The 20,895-nt window shown below is 37.0% G+C and overlaps 1 protein-coding gene across 1 annotated transcript; it reads left to right on the forward strand.

Annotated features, from left to right (window-relative positions):
• Positions 1-532: 532 nt before the first annotated feature.
• Positions 533-20,209, forward strand: MED30 (mediator complex subunit 30). The gene is made up of 4 exons (XM_030875652.2): positions 533-861; positions 7,753-7,911; positions 9,868-9,972; positions 19,174-20,209. The coding sequence occupies exons 1-4, from the start codon at positions 685-687 to the stop codon at positions 19,267-19,269; spliced, it is 537 nt and encodes a 178-aa protein (XP_030731512.1). The 5' UTR covers positions 533-684; the 3' UTR covers positions 19,270-20,209.
• The last annotated feature ends 686 nt before the right edge of the window (positions 20,210-20,895 follow it).

Consider the following 20,895-nt stretch of genomic DNA (forward strand, 5'->3'; position numbering starts at 1 on the left):
TAGTGTATGTGAGAGAGAAGTGTTAATTTTATACTTCCGGTGATCGGGAAAGCTTCCCGAATAAACCGACTTTTCAGCAGGGACCAACAACAAATGGGGAGTTGGTGTCAGGTCACAGTGAAGCATGAAGATCAAAAACTCAAATCGCAGGTTATCAGTTGCAAGCTGTATGCGACTAAACATGTCAAAGTAGTCCCTCTGGGCCTGCCTTCTAGTTGTGAAAGAACAATACTACTACACACTTCGCACGCTTGTTATAAAAAAAAAAAAGATCAGCAAGGAAATTAAGACGAAGTAAGCGTTCTATCAAGAATTCTAACCATTGGCTGAGACTGGGAAACCAAGCGGTGGAAAGCCCACCGGCCTTCCACCATGCGCACCGCCCCCTCTGGCTAGAGTACAGCTGGTGATTGGCTACTCAACCCGCCCGTCCCGCCCCTCCCGGCCGTCCAGCCCAATCCCGGCCGACCTTGCGCTGACACAGGTTCCCAGGGACCCCGCCGAGGGCGCGGTCCTCGTGACGTTTGATGACGTGTTACGTCACCGTGGCGGAAGTCAAGGCAGCTGTGTTGAAATCAGATCGCCCGGTCTTAGAAGCTTCTGCTCACGCCGAGGCCAGCGACGGTCGGGCGGACCCCCGACGCCTACTCTGCAGCACTGCTGACCTGACGCCGCTGCCACGCCATGTCCACCCCTCCGTTGGCTGCGTCAGGGATGGCGCCCGGGCCCTTCGCCGGGCCCCAAGCCCAGCAGGCGGCCCGGGAGGTTAACACCGCATCGCTCTGCCGGATCGGGCAGGAGACGGTTCAGGACATCGTGTACCGCACCATGGAGATCTTCCAGCTCCTGAGGAACATGCAGGTGGGAAGGAAGGAGGGCTCCGGTCACGGCCGTGCGTGGAGAAAGCGGGATGTTTCTGCGAGGGAGGGGGCTGCTGGTTTAATTGTTATGTGGGGTCCCTGGGCGTCGACGCAGCTGCCCTGGCCAAACCTCGAGTATGTGGTCTCCCCCATTTACATTCAGAAGCGTTCCCCAATAATGTGTCTGTCCCCAAGATGTGGAGGTGATGTTTTCCAGGCCGGATTTCTGGAAGATTGAAGCCACATTTTCTAGATTCGACCGGGTTCTCAGGTTTCTAGGCGAACTCTTGTATCTTTCAAGGTAGAGGTGAGTCTCATTCCGCCATGCTCTTGGGATTATTTTAATCTCATATTTTTCCACAGAATACTTTTTGAGGGTCCAAGGTGTTGAATTCAGATTCTGCTAAGCATTTTGTTAAACAGCTTTATTTTGGTATAACTGACGTACAGTACAATGCATTTAAAGTTTTGACACATGTGGACGTGTGAAACCATCCATCACCCCACAAAGTTTCCTCGTGCCCCTTTTAAATCTTTTCTTCTGGCCTTCCATCCACAGCCAATCTCTGCTTTGCTTTCTGGCACCGTAAATTAGTTTGCATTTTATAGAGTTTCCTATAACATACACTATGATTTTTGGTACAGGCGGGCGGTGTGGCTCCTTTCACTCAGCATATATCAGTAGTTCCTTCCTCTTCATTGCTGAACAGTGTTCTACCGTATGAATATAACACAATTAGCGTATCTGTTCATCTGTTGATGGACATTTGGGTTGTATCCACTTTGGAGCTCTTATAAATAATACTGCTATGAGTGTTCAGCTACAAATGTTTGTGTGAACATGTGTTTCATTTCTCTTAAGAAGATAGATGCCTGGGAGTGGAATTGCTGGGTTAAAAGGGAAATGTCTGTTTAACATTTTAAGAAACTTTTCCAAAGTGGCCGCACCATTTCACATTTTCATCAGCAGTGCTTGAGCCTTCTAGTTACTCCTCATTCTTGCCAGCACTTGTTATTGTACGTCTTTTCTTTTTTTTTCTGTATTGTATGTCTTTGTTTTGTCTCCCAGTCTGTGGCTTTTCATTCTCTTCATATTGCCTTTTGAAGAACAGATATGTTAAATTTTGATGGAATCCAATTTATTGATTTGTTCTTTTACAGATTTTGCTTTTGGTTCCATATCTAAGAAATCTTTGTCTAACCCAAGGTGGCAAAGATTTCCTATGTTTTCTTCTGGAAGTTTTATAGTTCTAGGTTTTACATTGAGGTCTATGATCCGCATGGAGTTAATTTTTTTATATAATGATAGATATGGATTTTTTTTTTTTGCATTTGGATATCTAATTATTTCAGCACCATTTTGCTTATCTTTTTTTTTTTTTTTTTTTTTTTTTTTTGCGGTACGCGGGCCTCTCACTGTTGTGGCCTCTCCCGTTGCGGAGCACAGACTCCGGATGCGCAGGCTCAGCAGTCACGGTTCACGGGGCCTAGCCGCTCCGCGGCATGTGGGATCTTCCCAGACCGGGGCATGAACCCGTGCCCCCGCATTGGCAGGCAGACTCTCAACCACTGCGCCACCAGGGAAGCCCTTGCTAACCCATTTTTAATGCTTGTCTTTACTACTATGGGATGTGGATATCATTCTTGTTTTATGGATGAGGATTCTATGATTCTGAGAGGTGAAGTGACTTGTCCAGATCTAGTCAGTATAGGGTAAATTTGAATCCAGGCCCTCAGACTCTTAGAACTCTTATTTCAGTTGGTGCACTAAAGAATGTTTTATTGCCTTTCTTTTTTTTAATGGTTGAGGATTTTTTTTCCTATTGATTCTAGAAGTAATACAGTTGTATGGAAATATTTTAAGACCATGTCAATAAAGCCAGCGTGAAATAAAATACAAAGGGAATCCAAGAGAAGATATGAAATCTTTGGCAATAGTTTTAAAAATTAATGGATTAATATATAAGATGATTAAAGTATGGGTTAAATGATCTCAGAGTTTAGCAAATATTCCTTTATTTTCAACCTGCTGTATTGGACTAGTAGAGCTAATAGCTAACATCTATCAAGTACTTTCCTTGGTCAGGTATACTGTTATAAGAACAGTTCTAAGAAGTATTTTTATCTCTATTTTACAGTTAAGGAAATTGAGGCTTAAAGAGAGAAGACTTTACCCAACATCACACATGACTGGTAGCTCGTCCTACTAACCTCTTTATAATACTAACTTGCTGTCAAACAATTTGTACTATTAACAGAAATATAATACACATCCATAACTGACACTGAAAGAACTGAACTCTTTCAAAAAAGTATTACTAATAACTAGATTACCTGTGGACATATATTCTAAACCAATTTGTAAGGGACTACAATAGTTATTTCTTTGTGCTTCTTATATTGTGAATCCTGTGATTTAACTCCTCTAAGACCCTGTGGGCCATATCATAATTGGCTGGAAATGAAGCAACAGTGTGCTCCTTCATTTATAAAAAGCTGAGAGAAGTGGTACAAACAAGACTACATATAAGCTATTTATTAATGCATTCTTTTAAGTATTTAAATTTTTAAAATTATCTTCTATATTATTAATCTAGAAGGATGAAGTGCCATAAATATCAACTGCTGAGGTTATTTCTGAGCATTTGTTTTAGAGAAACGGTTCTTTATTAGTTGTCCTTTAGCCTCTTGAAAATCTAATGAAAACCATGGACTCTCTTCTGAGAAAAATGCACATGTAAACATTTTGAATAAAATTTCAGGGGGTTAACAGATGTCTCCCTAAAGATTGCTAGATCCCAGATTAAGATTCCCTGCATAAGAAAGTATTGCTTTGGTTCTATTTGTTATGCTTTAAATCTTAAAAAAAAAATTGTTTTGAATATATAATAGAATATATTTGTATATTCTGAACATATTCAGAATTCAGAAATAAAAAAGGACATTACAGTGAACATTCCCTCTCCCATCACTAGCTGCTAGCTAACTTCTCTCCACAGGTGATGATTATTATTGATTTTTATTACTATCCTAATATATCCTTCCACATAGTCTGTGCATATTTAAGCAAATGTATATTCTTTCATTTCCTCCCTTTTTGCACAGATAATACTGGTATATTATACACATTTTGCACCTTGCTTTTTTCATTTGGTACCTTTTGGAGTTTATTCATATCTATACAGAAAATACTTCCTTTTCCTTTTCAGGTGTATAGTATAGTAGTCCACTGCATGGACATACTGTGCTTTATTTAGCCAGTCCTCTAGTGAAGGGCATTTAGATGGCTTTTAATCTCTCACTGTTATACTGTAGTGAATACCTTCCTACATAAATGCTCAAGTATACCTGCAGGATAATTCTTAGAAGTGGCTTTGTGCTTCTGTAATTAGATAAATTATGATGAATTGCGCTCCATGGGAGTTGTACCAGCTTATGCTACCATTTCCTGACCAACAATCAGGCTGAGACTAACACAGCAAATTATATTTCTGGATCTTTGATCATTTGGTAGATGAAAATCTACTTTACATTTCTCCTAGTCTTAATGAGTTCCAGCATCTCTTCATATTTTTATGAATCATTTCTGTTTCCTTTTCTGTTAACTGCTTGTTCATATTATTTGCCCATTTTTCTATCTTTTTTTTTTTTTTGGTCTTTTTTACCCTCTCCCCCAACTTATAAGATTTGGCTATTTACATATTAGAAAAACTTGCTCTGTATGATATAACTTGCAAGCATTTTTTCCCCTAGTCTGTTGTTTACCTTTTGCCATACATATATTTGTTTAAGGTAGCTGAATTTATCAGTCTTTTTAGGTTCAATGTCTAAGTCAGGAAGTCCTTCCCCACTCTAAAATCAGGAAAAATTCAGTTTTGTTTCAATTTTTATACTTAAAACTTTGGTCTGTATGGAATTTATCCTAGTATGAAGTGTAAGGCATGGCCCCAGCTTTACTTTTTCCAAAAAGTTGATTGAATAATTCGTTTTCCTCCTCCATTGATTTCAGATGCTACTTCATATAAATGAATCAATTTATGGATGCTTATTCCACTTAGCTGCCTTCTTTTATGTAGTAATGGCAAACTTTCTTACATTTATTGAGGCTCTATAAAGTATTTACACTTATTTTTCAAAATCGCCTTGGCCATTCTTGCTTATCTTTCCACATGTACTTTAGAATCACCTTAATAGTTCTGAGAAAATCCTGTTAGTGCTTTTATTCCATTGATTTAACATAGACTTTATATTGGTATGATGTTGAGTCTTACTAACCAAGAACACAAAATATCCTTTTTTGTGTCTCTATGAAGTATTTTAAGTTTTCATATTTATCTTGACATTTTTTAAGTCAAATATTTTATCTGGATATTTTATCTTTATTGTTGCTGTTGTAAATGGGGTCTTTTTCCTTTCTCATTTTCTTTTGTTTCTATATATGAAAGCAGAGCTATGGTTTTCTGTGTATTACTTTTGTACCCATCTCTCTCTTGACTTCCTTTATTGATAGAACTTTATATCATTTGTAAATAGTGACGATTATGCCACAGCTTTTTAATATTTCAACTTTTTTTTCCTTCTCTGATTGCATTGGCCATACCTCCAGAACAGTGTTCACTGGTAGTATTAGTGGTCTTAGTAGACATCCTGTTCTGTTCCTGACTTTAGTGCAGATGCTTGTAATATTTCCACATTCATCATGGTGCTGACTTTTTAACTGAGATAAATGTATTTTATTGTGTTGGGGAATTTTTATTAAGAGTTTTATATTTGTTTTAAGAATGGATGTTGAATTTAGTTGAATGCCTTTTTAGTGTCTAGCAGTATGATCACATATTTATTTACAGATATTCAGTATTCATTAGTGAGATGGTTACTGATGAGCTTGTTAGCTAAGCATCTACATTATATAGTATATCCCAAGAGCTCCTAGGCACTATTATAACTTATACTTGATGGTATAGGAAACTTATCTCTCTCATGTTCACTGCTCTACCTCAGCTTCTAGAACAGTGCCTGACAACATGAAAAGTAAATTTTTTGAATGAATTAATTGCTCCCTTCTTTGAGAAGCTGATGCTCTATGTGAAAACTAATACCCAAACTTGCTAAGAGGGTGAATTTGAGGAGGGTGGTTCTTTGTATTTCAAAGGATTTTGTTTTCCTTTATGAAAGGATTTATCAAGAGTTCTTTTGCGTAACACAGAATTCTTAGTGAATTTTAAGTGTCCATTTATGGAAAAAATAATTCATGGAAGTAAAATAATCCAGACTGTACTTCATGACTTTCTGTGTGTGTGCACTATACTAAACACAGGGATATAAATGTCAGCTGCTTCTAGTCTTTATTAAGTACAAAATATGGGCAAAGTACTCAACGTAGTCAGTACCATAATAAAGGTAGAGCCTGCTTCTGTATGCAAGATGTAATCATTATACTTATTATCACCCAAACAAGAAAGCAGTGACCCTTTGAAACTTTTCTCTTATTTGATAATGTTTGTGAAAGTTCATAAATTGAAAGGTCATGAGAAATCCTATGTTGTATTGGGGAGTGAACTCTTATAATGCTTTTCTCCTTTAAACTGTTTTGACTAATTCAGTCCTTGGTACTTTTATCACATTTCTTTGAGATATAATCCTCAGAATGTTTTAATTCTTGAGAATTTCCAAAAATCCTAATAAAACTCATTTCAAAGAATTTCAGAAGATCCATCTCCTTAACTTATAAACATAACATTACAGGAAATTTGGAAATGAGAGAAAAGAAGAAAATGAATTATTAAGCCTACCTTCCTATTACATCTTTTATCAACTATTACACCTTTTAACAACTACGTATAGGCCTTTACAGTCTTTTTTTTTTTTTTTAGTGTTTATGGTTTTACCTACTTGTAACGATAGTGTGTCTTGTTTTCTTTCTTCTCTGAACACTCTACCAGGCTCTTTTTTTTTTTTTTTGCATTCCTACCTCATCTGTTTAGAAAAGAAAAAAAGGATGAACTGAGGTTTAGAAAGGCTGGACTGATCTTCTAGCTATTAGACAGTAGTTTGGGTCTTGGTTTTAAGTCACTTTATTCCCCAAGGTAAGTGTATGTATGAGTGCTTATAATGAAATTACCTCGTATACTAGAAAACATGGTACAAATTTTGTTAATTCTAATTTCAGGATGATTTCACAGATCAAATTGTGGGAATAAAATACTGTAAAGATGTACAGAGAAAGGAAGATTTTGTTTGTGAGTTTCAGCACTGCACAAAAGGTGCATTTAGTTCTAAATAGGTAGTAGTTTTTCCATTTATCTGTGATTTTTGTCATTTCAGTATATATTTTTGGCTTCTTTTGATAAAATTCCTGAATTAAAAATATATAAGCATCCAACACAGAGTTATGATCATAGCAGTTACTTGTAATAATTTATTAATGATATTCAAGTACAGATTGATTTGCACCTATCTCCTGCTATTGATTTCCTTTTAAAGTAAAACTTCCTTTTTTTTTTTTTTTTTTTTGCGGAACGCGGGCGTCTCACTGTTGTGGCCTCTCCTGTTGCGGAGCACAGGCTCCGGACGCACAGCCTCAGCGGCCATGGCTCACGGGCCTAGCCGCTCCGCAGCATGTGGGATCTTCCCGGACCGGGGCACGAACCCGTGTCCCCTGCATTGGCAGGCGGACTCTCAACCACTGCGCCACCAGGGAAGCCCTTAAAGTAAAACTTTTGGTGACAGCTTTATGTTTTAATGCATACCTTGAGTACCTTAATTATCTTATCATATTTAAGGTATTTTGAGATTATTTTTGCAACAGTGGCAGCATACTCTTCTTTTTCTTCTGCTGAAAAGTCCTGATCTTAATTTTTTTCTTTTCTTCTTCTTTTTCTTTATTGAGAAGCTGCCAAACGGTGTCACTTACCATACTGGAACATATCAAGACCGGTTAGCAAAGCTACAGGATCATCTTCGCCAACTCTCTATTCTCTTCAGGAAGCTGCGATTGGTCTATGATAAATGCAATGAAAACTGCGGAGGGATGGATCCCATTCCAGTAGAGGCAAGTTTTAGTGGTAGAGGGAGGATGAGTCTAAGATAGTCTCAGGACATTTGTAACTTTTTCCTTTCTCTCTTCTGTTTTCACCATATTTCCAGATTATGAAACATACTGGTTTTGCTTTTGACTAGAGAAGATGAAATTGTGATTGATATATATATATATATATATATATATATAGAATTATTACTGTCTTTTCTTGTTAATAATTTCTAGTAGACTTTAACATCCAGGCTGATAGTAAATTTTTGTTGTTGGGAGGAGAGGGTTGTCTGTGGCAATTTTTATTATTGCTTCCAGTGTCTCATTTTAATTAAATCAGTGCATGATGTTTTAGTAGGCATATTAATAGTACTGTAAAATCCTTTTAAAGTGGTTTTCATGTAAGTTCTTTACGGATGAAAGGTTATAACTATTTTTATCATTATTAATTTAAACTATCTTAGTGGAATCACTCTAGTTTTTAAATATTTTTTAAATTTAATCTCGGATCATAGATATATTTTAGTTAATTAGGTATATGATATTTTTATAGGTGCCTTTTTCCTGTTGACAAGTTATATGTCTGCCACCAAAGGTAGCTGGGAAGGTTTGGATGTTCCTTCATTACATATAAGGAACAGTTTCCTGTGATCAGTGCTTTCTTCTTTGAGTGATCAGCATGTAAAGAGTGCACAGAGAAAGAGTAAACTGCAATACAGCCTGAAAAGAAGGGGTCAGAGATGTGGAAGATGGGAAGTGTGGTTGACATTGACAGATGCTGCAGAGAAGTCAAGGAAAATAAAGAAGGAAAACTGTCCACCAGATTAATTGTTGGTATATTTGAGCAGAGCTTCTGTGAAAAGGTAGCAACAAGAAGTCAGATCACAGTGAGCTGAAGATTAAACAGGAAATAAGGAACTGAAGCCAGAAAGTGGATATCCATCTTTCAAGAAGGTTAGATTAAAAGCAAGAGAAGAAAGCAGCAGATGAAAGGAGGGATAGAGTTGAGGGTTAGGGATTTTTTCCTCCAAATGGGAGAACATGTTTAGATAAAAAAGGAAGAAAATGGTAGGGTGAGGTTGGGGAAAATAAATAATGAAGACAGGAGGGTAGAGGAATCAGGGCACAGGAATGGAGACAAAGTGTCTTCAGGAGGAAGGACCACTCTGCTTGCGTTAGGAGAGAGGAAAGGAAGAAAGTAGCTGTGAATGTGGGCAAGTCTATATTTGTCCCAAGAATTCATAGAAGTTTGGGCAGATTGACTCCTGATTGTACCAGTATTTACCTCTGTCCTGTTCCTGCATTGGTAATATAAGATGGAAGGACTAGATAATTCCTGAAGTCTCTGTCACATCTACAAGAGGCTTCATCAAATAAACTTCATCACAAATCATACGTATTTAATTATAATCCTGCTAGAAGTTTCATTGCTATATAAATTTTCTTCTCTTACAAAGAAAACTTTCTCCCAACTAAAAGACATCTAGAAATCTGCACAGATACTAGATAGTAAGTAAATGACATTTATATAATACACATCCATGAAGTTTCTTTCTTTTTAGTATAGATGAAGGAAAGCCTGTTCCATCTCAACGAACTATAACTTTCGTAAGGGTAGGACTTATTTGTCATTTGTCTTATTTGTCATTATTTTTGCAGTGTCTCCCTACCCACTATCTGCCAATTAAATATTTGCTGATTGACCGAGTAGGATATTACTTAATTACATGTGACAACTAATTTTGCTGAAAGGACTATTTTGCAAAAGAAATCTGAAAAGCTAATGTGTAGAGTGCACTGAAATGATAGACTTCTAAGGCTTTTATTTTAGGCTGTCATTTGAATTAAAATATATTTTTGTACTATTAAGAGAAAAGTATAAAAAGTGATCTTAATCGGATGCATTATCTATACCAGTATAATTGGAAATTGTGTGTCATATGTTTGACTTTTTTAACTTTTGTCTGTCACTCCCAGCAACTTATTCCATACGTGGAAGACGATGGCTCAAAGAATGATGACCGGGCCGGCCCACCTCGTTTTGCTAGTGAAGAGAGACGAGAAATTGCTGAAGTCAATAAAGTGAGTTGCTAGTCTGTATGTTTTATATTTCCGAATTATTGATACAAATTACAGGGGAGTCTGTGTAACTCAACAACATAATTTGAATTATAGAATTACCTGAAGTTGTTTCTGTGACAAATTTAACCTACTTAGAGTACAACCCAGGACTAAAAGGTAAGCAGAAATGCCATCTGAATAGTCAGAAGAGAGACCACAGAATTCAGGCAGTAAAGCTCTTAGAAAAGCCTCATAGGCACTCAGTCACAACCCATTTACTTTCTTCTTTTCTAGGCAGAATTGTAGCTCTCTAGCTTAGAGCGTATTTGGAGGAGCAAATGATAAAAATTTACAAGTAGAGGTGAATGTCTCAACAGCTGAATAAGAAATTGAGTTATCAAAGCACTACCCCATCCCACCCTCCACCCCACAAAAGTTCCTAACCTGAATTTATCGCTGAGTACTTTTAGAAGTTCAGAAGATAATGTTCAGATAGTTCTCTAGAAACATAGGGAAATAAGGAATGTTGTCAGTTCATTCTGTGGTGGAAACATGGTTACCAAAACCTAACAAATAGCACAGTAAATAAAACTACCAATCTCGCTCCTTCACTTACAAATACACGCTCCCACCTCCTGCCCCCTCCTGAAATTCTTAATGCTAGTTAATAGAATTTATCAGGGTATTAATTAATCCACCACAGCCACAGAGGGTTTTCTGAGGTAGAGGAGGATGACTCAGTTTACGTATAATATCAATAGATTAAATTGAAAAAAAGAATGCATAAAACTATTAACAAGATAGTCTTTTTTTAAAAAAAACTTTTTATTTCAGATAAGTAGCCAACATTTTTCATTGAGATGAAATATAGGCATAAAACAGGATGCCTTACACTACTGTGTTTAGTACTATTTTAGAAGTTATAGCCAGTGAAACTGAAATGAACTTTAGGAAACGGGTTATAATATTATGTACAAATCTGTTAAGTTCCTGAAGCTTGTACATAACATTTTAACTCAAGCTTAAGCTCAAAGAAGCTCATTGATGAATGAGTCAATAAGTGTTTGAAAGAAGAGCTTAATACAAGATTGATACCATTTTTCTATAAAGCCATAAAGAAATTAGAATATGAGATCCTATTCACAATTGCAGCAACAAATATTAAGTAGTTAGGAATTATTTCCATGATATATGTAACTAAACTTATTAAGATACATAAAAGAAGTTTTGAATAGTTGAAAGAACACATTAAGTTCTTATATGGGCAATAACTATTCTAAACAGTAACAGTCCAAATCCAAATATGAATTCTCTTGAAACTGCACAAAACTAGTAAGATTTTAGCTCAATACCAATCAAAAAACAAATCCAAATAAAATGCAAATTGGATTTTCTTGAGAGCATACTAAAATACATATATAAAACAATTCCTATAAGAGTAATAAAATAAAGAACTCTTTGCTTCAAAAACTAAAACGTGATATCAAGTATATTGTAAAAACAATAATTAAGTGTGAAATACCGGCACAAGAATAGATTAGTAAAATAATAGCCAGAAAAAGTCTTCCTATTGTATATGAGAATTTAATATGACATAAGAGGGGTTGTGTGGAAAATTAGTCTTTAAAAAGAGACACTTTGAGGGAAAATTAAGCTAGCTTTTACATTACACCATGTGTCAAAATGAATTTCAGAGTTGAAAATAAGACTTGCAAAACAAAGTATTAGAAAATTAAAGGAAAAATGTATATCAAAACTCAGGAAAAAAGAAAAAGATGGATAGATTTTTCTAAAATGACATTTAAAACAATTTTTAAGAGGTGAAATATAAATTAAGAAGAATAGTTCCAGCAAATTTGACAGTAATAAGCATAAACAATTTACAGTAGGAAATTATGAGGGGATTGGGAACTTTTAATTTAGATCTTGAAGAATAAGTGGTGTTTGGTAGTACAGAGATATAAGACATTCATTTATTAAGTGTTACATGTTTCTGTTGATAATCTGTGTATTAATTCACAATGGATGTGTTCTATTATTTTTCTCTATAGTAAGGATATTATTTATAAAATACAATGAAATGTATATGTAAATAAAACACAATTGTGATGGTAACTTTGATTTCAGAGTACCACATGTGACATACATATAGTTTGTTCTCTACTATTATGATATTTGCGGGGGAGGGGTCAGGGGGAGGGTGGGGGTAAGCTTGTGTAACTTCAGAAAGATGTAATTTTTCTAAAGGTAAGTTTCATTTCACTTTCCATTTCTCTAAGTTCTTCTTTTTTTCCTAATATGATGGTTTAGTCATAACCTATTCTTGATTTTTTTTAAAGACCTATCATATAATCAGACTATAGTAATACTTTGACAGTGTGTAATCAAAAAACTCTTACTAGCTATTGACGTAGAATTTTGTGAATTTTAAGTAAAGGATGTAATTGATACCAAGACTGTGATGTATAAGAGTATTTCTTTCTCCACATGAGGATGTAGCTCTCTGTACAGTCTCTCTCTGTCCTGGACCCACCTACATACTTTCCTTCCCCCAGTCCTTTCAATGCGGTTGTCATAATTGGGGTTCAATAAATATTCTGTGTTCATATTATTATGGCATGTAAATACTGCTTATTGCTAAGCCACATAGTAAAGTAGAATTACATTTCCTTGAATAATTATTTTGTTTTCCTAAAGTTAATAGTTCTGTAATTTTGAAAAATTTTGGTTAGTTCTTTATGCATCTGTGGCCGCTCCTCAGTACTGTTTTCCAACTTTCCAGAATCAAATTATCAGACGACTTACAGGTTTCCCCCCCACCCCCACCCCAAGTCCTCCCATCTCCTCAGGTCTTGGTTGAATGCTCCCTGGGCCTGCTGTTCATCTATTGCCCTGGGGCTTTCCTTCACCTCTTCTGTTGGTTTCACTATTTCCTCAATCTCCTATCTTTCTCTTTCTTGGTTTATTTCTCCCTCAGTAAGGTCCATGCGTCAGTGGCTTCTTTAGGAGGAATGCAGGAACTTCAGCCTTCACGTAACTGTCCAGTTGATCGTTTGGCTAGATATAAAATTCTATGTTGTAAATCAAGTTCCCTCAGAAATTAGAAGGTATTCTTCCATAATCTTCTCATACAGGGTTTGGCAAACTTTAAAGAACCAGATAGTAAATATTTTAGGCTTTGTGAGACATGTGGTCCTTGTTCATTTTTTTTTTTTAATTATTTTATTTATTTATTTTTGGCTGCGTTGGGTCTTCATTGCTGCGCATGGGTTTTCTCTAGTTGTGGCTAGCGGGGGCTACTCTTCCTTGCGGTGCATGGGCTTCTCTTGCGGTGGCTTCTCTTGTTGCGGAGCATGGGCTCTGGGCGCACGGGCTCAGTAGTTGTGGCTCATGGGCTCTAGAGCACAGGCTCAGTAGTTGTGGCACACAGGCTTAGTTGCTCCGCGGCACATGGAATCTTCCCGGACCAGGGCTCGAACCCATGTCCCCTGCATTGGCAGGCGGATTCTTAACCACTGGGCCACCAGGGAAGCCCATGGTCCTTGCTCTGATGTAAAAACCATCCTTAGCTCATGGGCCTTACAAAAACAGGTCACGTGCCATAGTTTGCCAACCCCTGTTACGTTTTGTTGTCTTTGCAGATGGAGGCTCTAAAAGATCTGGTGAGCATCTGATGCTTAAACGTGAGCCATTTATATTTGGGAGGAAGCACTGGAAAGCCTATCGCAGGCTTTGTGAGTTGGCTTCATCATAGCGAGATCTGGAAGCAAGCTGGCTCTTCTCTTTGGGGGGAGCCCCAACTATCATTTACTGAGGCTTTTTTTCTTTAGGGCTATTCCATTTCTTCAGAGGAGAATCTTCCAGTGCCCTAAATAGAGTGTAGTCTCATGTCTTCTTGCCGTCTGCTGTGCTGGTGGCACTGAATCCCCAGCTGTTCTGGTTCAATTTCACAGGAAACAAACCTCTCGCTCCCTGAAACGTGGGACAGGATGCGGGAGAGGGTACTCAGTCCCCCGTTGGTGAGGAGTGGGAGTGAGCACCTGGGCTCTCGCGCATCCCTGTAGCTGTTTCCCTCCAGTTTCTGTCCCCGGGGCCTCACGTGCTGACTTTGCGATGGCACCTGTCTCCAGGTCTCCGTGGCGGATCAGCCCGTTCTCACTGGCATCCTTCCTGCATCTATCTGGGTTGTACAGTAGTTTCCTCCCACGTCATTTATTGCTCCCCTTCTACTTTTCATTCTTAACATGTGCCACCTGACATCTACTGTTGTCTCCTTTCTGATCATTTTTCTCCACATGGATTTATATAGCTTTTTCATTCCTCTCCTGCCATTTTATTAGGGTTTGAGAAAAAAGAAAAGATAAACACATGTGTTTAGTCCACAGTGTTTATCTGCAACAGGCTTACTTCAATGAACAAAGTAGTATTTCTGAACGTTCATCTATTTATGGAATAAAAGCCCATATTTTAAATTCTGTGTTCCCATTTATACTTCAGGCATTTGAGAACTCGTTTTGATTTTGAATAAACCATTTGAATCTGTTGAATTTGCTGTTGTACATACTTCTAACTTTGGCATAAAACTTGTTTTAGTTAACATAGTATTGAACTGAAGATTATTACAAAGAGGAAAGAATCCATTACATGTTTTAAATTAAACAGATTTAAAGCTTAGCCCTATATTTCCATGGGAATTTTTTTTTAAGAGAATTTAGAGAGAAACTATCTTCTCTTGAATGGCAGAGGAAGTATTCATTTGATTGGCCTCATGGCTCTCTCTTACTTCCTGGGAATTGTTACTGTAATTTGAGACAGTACTGGAGAATTAAGCAGTAAACAGAAACCAGAAAAAAAAAAAAGAGGGAGAGGACTAAGATTTGGTTAACTCAAATTGAAATTCCCCTAAAAAAGGCAGAAGAAAATAAAGTTAACAGCTGAAAACCAAAGTGGACTTTTTGACCCAAAGAGATTTTTGGCTCATTCCTTAAATAAAACATCATAAATGTGAATTGAATATCATACATATTCTGACTGTTAACCAAGTTATGTTATGTATAATTAGTGGTACTAAGGTATTTTAGTTTTTCTTTTCCCCTACTTCTTCCAACTTTGTACCTCCCTTCTAGAATATAAGATTAAAATATAATTGAAAAATTTTAAAACACTGAGTAAACTCATGATCAATTGATATATATTTTTCTGCCTTAATGGCACACATACCTGAGTGTTTCTGTGAAAAATATGTTTATTTTAAATAGCCACCTTCAGATGGTAAAATGTTGGCCTAATTACATAGTCACACAGATGCTATTAAAAGTAGTTTAAATTAACTGAGTTAATTTTTCAACTGCAGTTGACCCCTGAACAACACAGGTTTGAACTGTGCAGATCCACTCATATGCAGATTTTTTTCAATAAAATACTCCAGTATTACACAATATGCAGTTGACTGAATCTGCAGAAGCAGAACCATGGATACAGAGGGCAGACTGTGGGACTTGAGCATCCTCAGATTTTGATACTGCAGCAGGTCCTGGAAGCAGTCCCCCACGGTGTTTAAGGGTCAGCTGAGTATCACTGTGTACTTGAGATTGTACAGAACATATTGATGGTCAGTCTGGTTTCTAACAACATATATATCACTGATGTCTACCATAGTGGCATGAAACTTTGGGGCATAAAATTTGTAATCAGTATTTGATATAAATCATCAGATGAAGAATGGCCTAATTTTAATAGTCAAATTTTTGGCTTTTTAAAATACTTCATTTTCTTTTCATATGTGCTTGAATCCATAAGCCTTAATACCCAAGTAAAGGATGAACACTTGTTTGAGACTATATTTTAAGGATATCAGAATGAGTTCTATTTTGCTTAAAAGTATTCTGTTAATGGTAAAATGAAACTGAAAGAGATATGTGGGTAGTTTTTACAGAGTTGACATATAATTGAGTTCAAGCTAGAAGTTAAAGCATTTTTGACCAATTGTCACAGCCTCTGTATGAATAGTAAATTGTATGAATAGTAAATTACATGGTATGACTTAGCATAAACATATTTTTTTAAGTATCTACTCTACTTACACATTCACCTGTTAATGTAACAAATTAGGCACAGATGATGGATTTTGATAACAGCAGCTGTCAGCCTCTGTTAAAATCAATCAGTGGCAAGATTGTATATATTAAATCCTATATCATGTCAGGAAAATTTATTTACAATTTAACCACTAATAAGCATAACTGCCAGCTTTGCTGTTGATATTTTCATGATGTGTTTTGGCTCTAGGTATTTTACTTGTATGCTAATTCTTTTCAGTTAAAACTTTGTGGCCTCTTTGAGACAAACTGTCCAAATGCCTTATGACATATCATACTTAAAAAAAGTTTTACTATTCCCTAGAGTTGAATATTACCTTGAAAATTTCCCACATTTTTTAGTTCTCTTACTTTAAGAGTTAATGACGCTAAATTTTTTAAATGAGTATATCAGAATTTATATTTCCAAATGAGTATTCTTGAAAGTAGCATTTATTCCAGTGATGTAACCATTGTGGGAGCCATCTGTAACCTCTGTTTGGATATTGATTTGAAAGTCTGTTTCTAACCACTCAAGAATATAATTTTATTACTTCTAGTTACTCCTTAATTTATACTGAAAATGTGATCACTAAGCTTCATTCACCAGACTTGGCCTTTGAATGGTCTTCAACTGTTTCAAAACTTAAATACCTCCTTTCTCCTTTTCCATGGATACAGATTTGTCACTATTGAAGTTATTTAGGAGAACCCATCGCACACATCTGCCCAGTTAACCTTTTTCATTGCAGTTTAAATCATATTTCTTCTTCTTCAAGAATTTTAATGGATCCCCATTATCTACTAACAAGACCAAATTTATCCTTCCTTCCACTTTTTGCTCACCACCAACTTTTCTAGACCCCAAACAAAAATATTTTCCTTGTTTGCTGACCCTACCAGTTGGGGTTCCACAGCATCTGATATTTTTCCCCTGCCATCTGCCTTAACCAGGTTATGGTCTAGTCGTTTGGGCAGTAGCTTCTTCCTACTTCATGTGGAGTTTCTTCAAGGCAACGGACCGTTTCTTACTCATTTTTCTTCCCTTACAGTGCCTAACCCAGAGCCGGGCACATAATATACCCTCAGTAAATATTTATGGAACAAAATGTGTTACAGGCTAAGAATTCCATTCCAAAGAGAAGTTCTGAATTTTTTTTAAGTGACCATATTCAAGATATGTTAGAAGGTACTAATTCAAATAACTTTTTAAAAATCAATTCATATTCTTTCTCTTCCTTTTATTCTTATTCAGTTGCTCTTCTCTACTTTCCTCCTGAAAAATGAGAATTGAGCAGGGAATCATGGTAGCTGAAGTCTCTCACAGCTTAGGGGAATGATGGCTTGGTGGAAAAGGGCAGCTGACTGAATCATTTTGAAGCCTTGAATTAGTTCCCTGAACTAAGCTTACTGGTTTTCATTACATGTGTCTGTGTAACTGATTTTCATCTTATGTATGGGTATAAACAAATTAGAACTGGCAAGGGCCTAATAGATTATATAATCCAATTTCTTGCGGAAGAAAACTGAGGATAAGGAATTTGTCTAAGATCAAATAGCAAGTTAGAGGCAAAGTCAGAACTGGAACTGAGGTTTTCGACCTCCCAATACACACCTTTATTCGTATATTCCTGTTCTGCTGCCACCCTTGATTGCTGGCAGAAGTTTCTTGGTCTCTAGGATGACAAAGACTTAATAGGCAGCTACCGCATACTTAAGACAACAGAACTTAGAAGATCGGGCGTGTGAAACTGAACAAGGAGACTGAACACCTAAAGTACTAATAGTATCTTTTTCCCCAAAACTATGTTAAAGTGAGGTTTATGGTACTGAATACTGTATGCTTACCCTGTGTACTCTACGGTCATATGTTTTAATCTGACTGTGTTGTGTTAATTCTCTTTTCAAATATGAATTAAGTTTAGTTAATATTGAAGTCTCTTTAAATTGCTTTTCTGTTTTCCAATAAGAATTTCTTCTTCCCTTACCTTCTTACCTCCTGTTACCTCTCTAACTCTAGATAGAATATAAGCAATTTATTTAATCTTAGTTTGCTCTTTAATGAAATCAAGATTAAGATTTTTAAGTCTCTTTATAATGAACATGTACTACTTGATCTGGAGGTATTTTAATATAGTATTTTTAAAATTATCTAACTAAATAATATTACTTCCAAATGTAATGTTTCCAAGAGGTTACTTAATAGTAATGATTATTATAATAACTAGTAAGCACTTTGAAATTCTCTATGTTATCTTGTTTTATCTACATAGACATTTACTACATAGGATTTGAAGAAAGGATGCTTAAAAAGAAGTTAACAAACTGTGGTCTAGTAGAAACCCAGATCTAGAGATACAGGGACACCTGCCACGTGCATTCAGGGCATCCAGCAAATCTCAGTTACGAAGAAGCTTGTATCAGGGCTGTGCCATCTTGTCTTCAGTTTTCAGCATTAGGTCGCACTTCATGCTGAGAGCGAACAGTGACTTCTGCCACATGTTTGAAAGACCAATTGCATCAGGCACTGCATTTTTATTATACTTTCTATTCTATATTGACGGTTTCTGTTCTGTGGCTACCAGTAACATTTGCTGAATGCTTACTTGTATGCCAGGCACAGTTCTGACACTTGACATGAATCAAATCTTTTGATCCTCATAAAAACTCTTATGAGGTAGGTTCAGTTATTATCCCCATTTTTCTGTTGTGGAAACTGAGGGACAGAGAGCTTAAGTAATTTGGCCAACATCATATATTTAGTTAGTGAAGGAGCTGAGTATAAACCCAGAGAGTTTGGCTCTAGAGATTGTGTTCTTAACCATTATGCTACACTGCCTCTTGGAAAATCTATGTACTTAGGTTTTATAACAAGTAAATATTTAGCTTATTTTCTTTGGTGGTAGAAGTGGAGGAGTGAAGGGAGGTGGGGGATGGAGCTGGAGGCCTCTGGGGGCTGAATTAGACTTCCTCATGCCTTGCAGCGAATGTTTGCGGCCAGAAAAGGATTGAGACCTTCTGCCTTAAGGAAATTAGCTTAATTTGGGCCTGGATCATTGGAGTTCTAACTTATGACATTTTAGTCTTCTACCTTCATGGTATATATTTCATGAAACGTTTCTGATAAATTCTTTTGTTTTCACAGAAACTCAAACAGAAGAATCAACAGCTGAAGCAAATTATGGATCAATTACGAAATCTCATCTGGGATATAAATGCCATGTTAGCAATGAGGAACTAAACTGATATTTAAATTTCCAGCATTACACATGTTATACCATTTTTTCCCCCCTCAAGTATTTTTTCCCTTTAAAGAAGATTATTTTATTCTAGTCACTAGAATGAAAGTTTCTGTTTCTTTTTTTTTTTTTTTTTTGCGGTACGCGGGCCTCTCACTGTTGTGGCCTCTCCTGCTGCGGAGCACAGGCTCCGGACGCGCAGGCTCAGCGGCCATGGCTCACGGCCCAGCCGCTCCGCGGCATGTGGGATCTTCCTGGACCGGGGCACGAACCCATGTCCCCTGCATCGGCAGGCGGACTCTCAACCACTGCGCCACCAGGGAAGCCCTCTGGCTATGTTTTATTCTAAACTCTAACCTGCCTGAGACAGACCCGGGTGGCTGATGGCTGCCCTTCAGAAGGCTCTGCTCCCAGCCTTTCCGTGTCACACTCTGGCAAATCCAGCACTGGCTTTGCCTCTTCCTCAACCTGGATGCCCTGTCCTCCCTTCCTTCTGTCTGGTTAAATCCTTAACAATCCTTCAAGGCTCCTGTGAACCCACTGCTGGCCCTCACATCTTTCCACACTGATTTCCACCATCTCTGAACTCTGCAGACTCCTGGGTCAATCACATCCTACCTTCTGCTCTTATGTTCCAGCTTCATGTGTGTGCTTTGTCTGCCCAGGTAGACGGAAAGCTCCCTGGGATTCAGATGAATTTTCCCTCTTCCTCCACCCAGCACAATGCTATAACCATCACAGATATTCAGTTAATAGTGTTCAAACTTGTTTGAATCAAAATTCATTTTAGTTCGTAAATTTCTACTGATTAGGAAATGATCTTTTTACTTTGTACGTTACCTTAAGCAGTTATTTCTCTTTTCTTTTCACTATTCTGGATGCAAGAAACAATACTTTTGAGGTCAAAATATTTCCATATTAATGATTAAATTTATACATTAATGAATGCATTATTATTAATGATTGGCACCCATAAAATTAAAGATAAACCAAAAATCTTAGAATAAGCTCCTATACTACAATATCAAGAGGAGTTCAAACTCCATCATAGATGGAGTGCCATCTATGAACAGACAGTACAGAGGGCAATACTTTCTATACATTAAGTCACTAAGTCATTAAAACAATCATATGAATAAGATATTATCCTTCCCTTTTTACAGGTGCTAGAAAGGGGGTGAGGACTGAAAGCAAAGAATATATTTTCCTTGGAGAATTAATCATAGAGGATCAACCAAAATGACAGATTTTGTGTGCCAGGCTCTGTTCTACACGTAATAACTCATTTAACCTTCACAACTTCGTGAAATAGTAACTATTAATTCTCCCACTTTACAGATCAGGAAATGGAAGCCCAGGGAAGTTAAAGCACTTGCCCCAGGCCACGCAGCTAGAAAGTAGCTGAACTGGATTCAAATCTTAGTCTGGCTCCAATGTCCTCATTCTTAACCAGTACACGGACTAGAAGATTCAAAAACGTGGGTAAAACATAGACAGATGCGCATGGTATTCAAATCTGAATGGCCCTGGAAGATCTAGACCTTGAGCTCCTCTTAGCAATCAGGTGACCCCTCACAGACACACACACACACACAATGAGATGATATTAGTACAGCCCTTAGCATGGG

This window comes from Globicephala melas, chromosome 17 (assembly GCF_963455315.2).
Source record: "Globicephala melas chromosome 17, mGloMel1.2, whole genome shotgun sequence".
Taxonomy (NCBI): Eukaryota; Metazoa; Chordata; class Mammalia; order Artiodactyla; family Delphinidae; genus Globicephala; species Globicephala melas.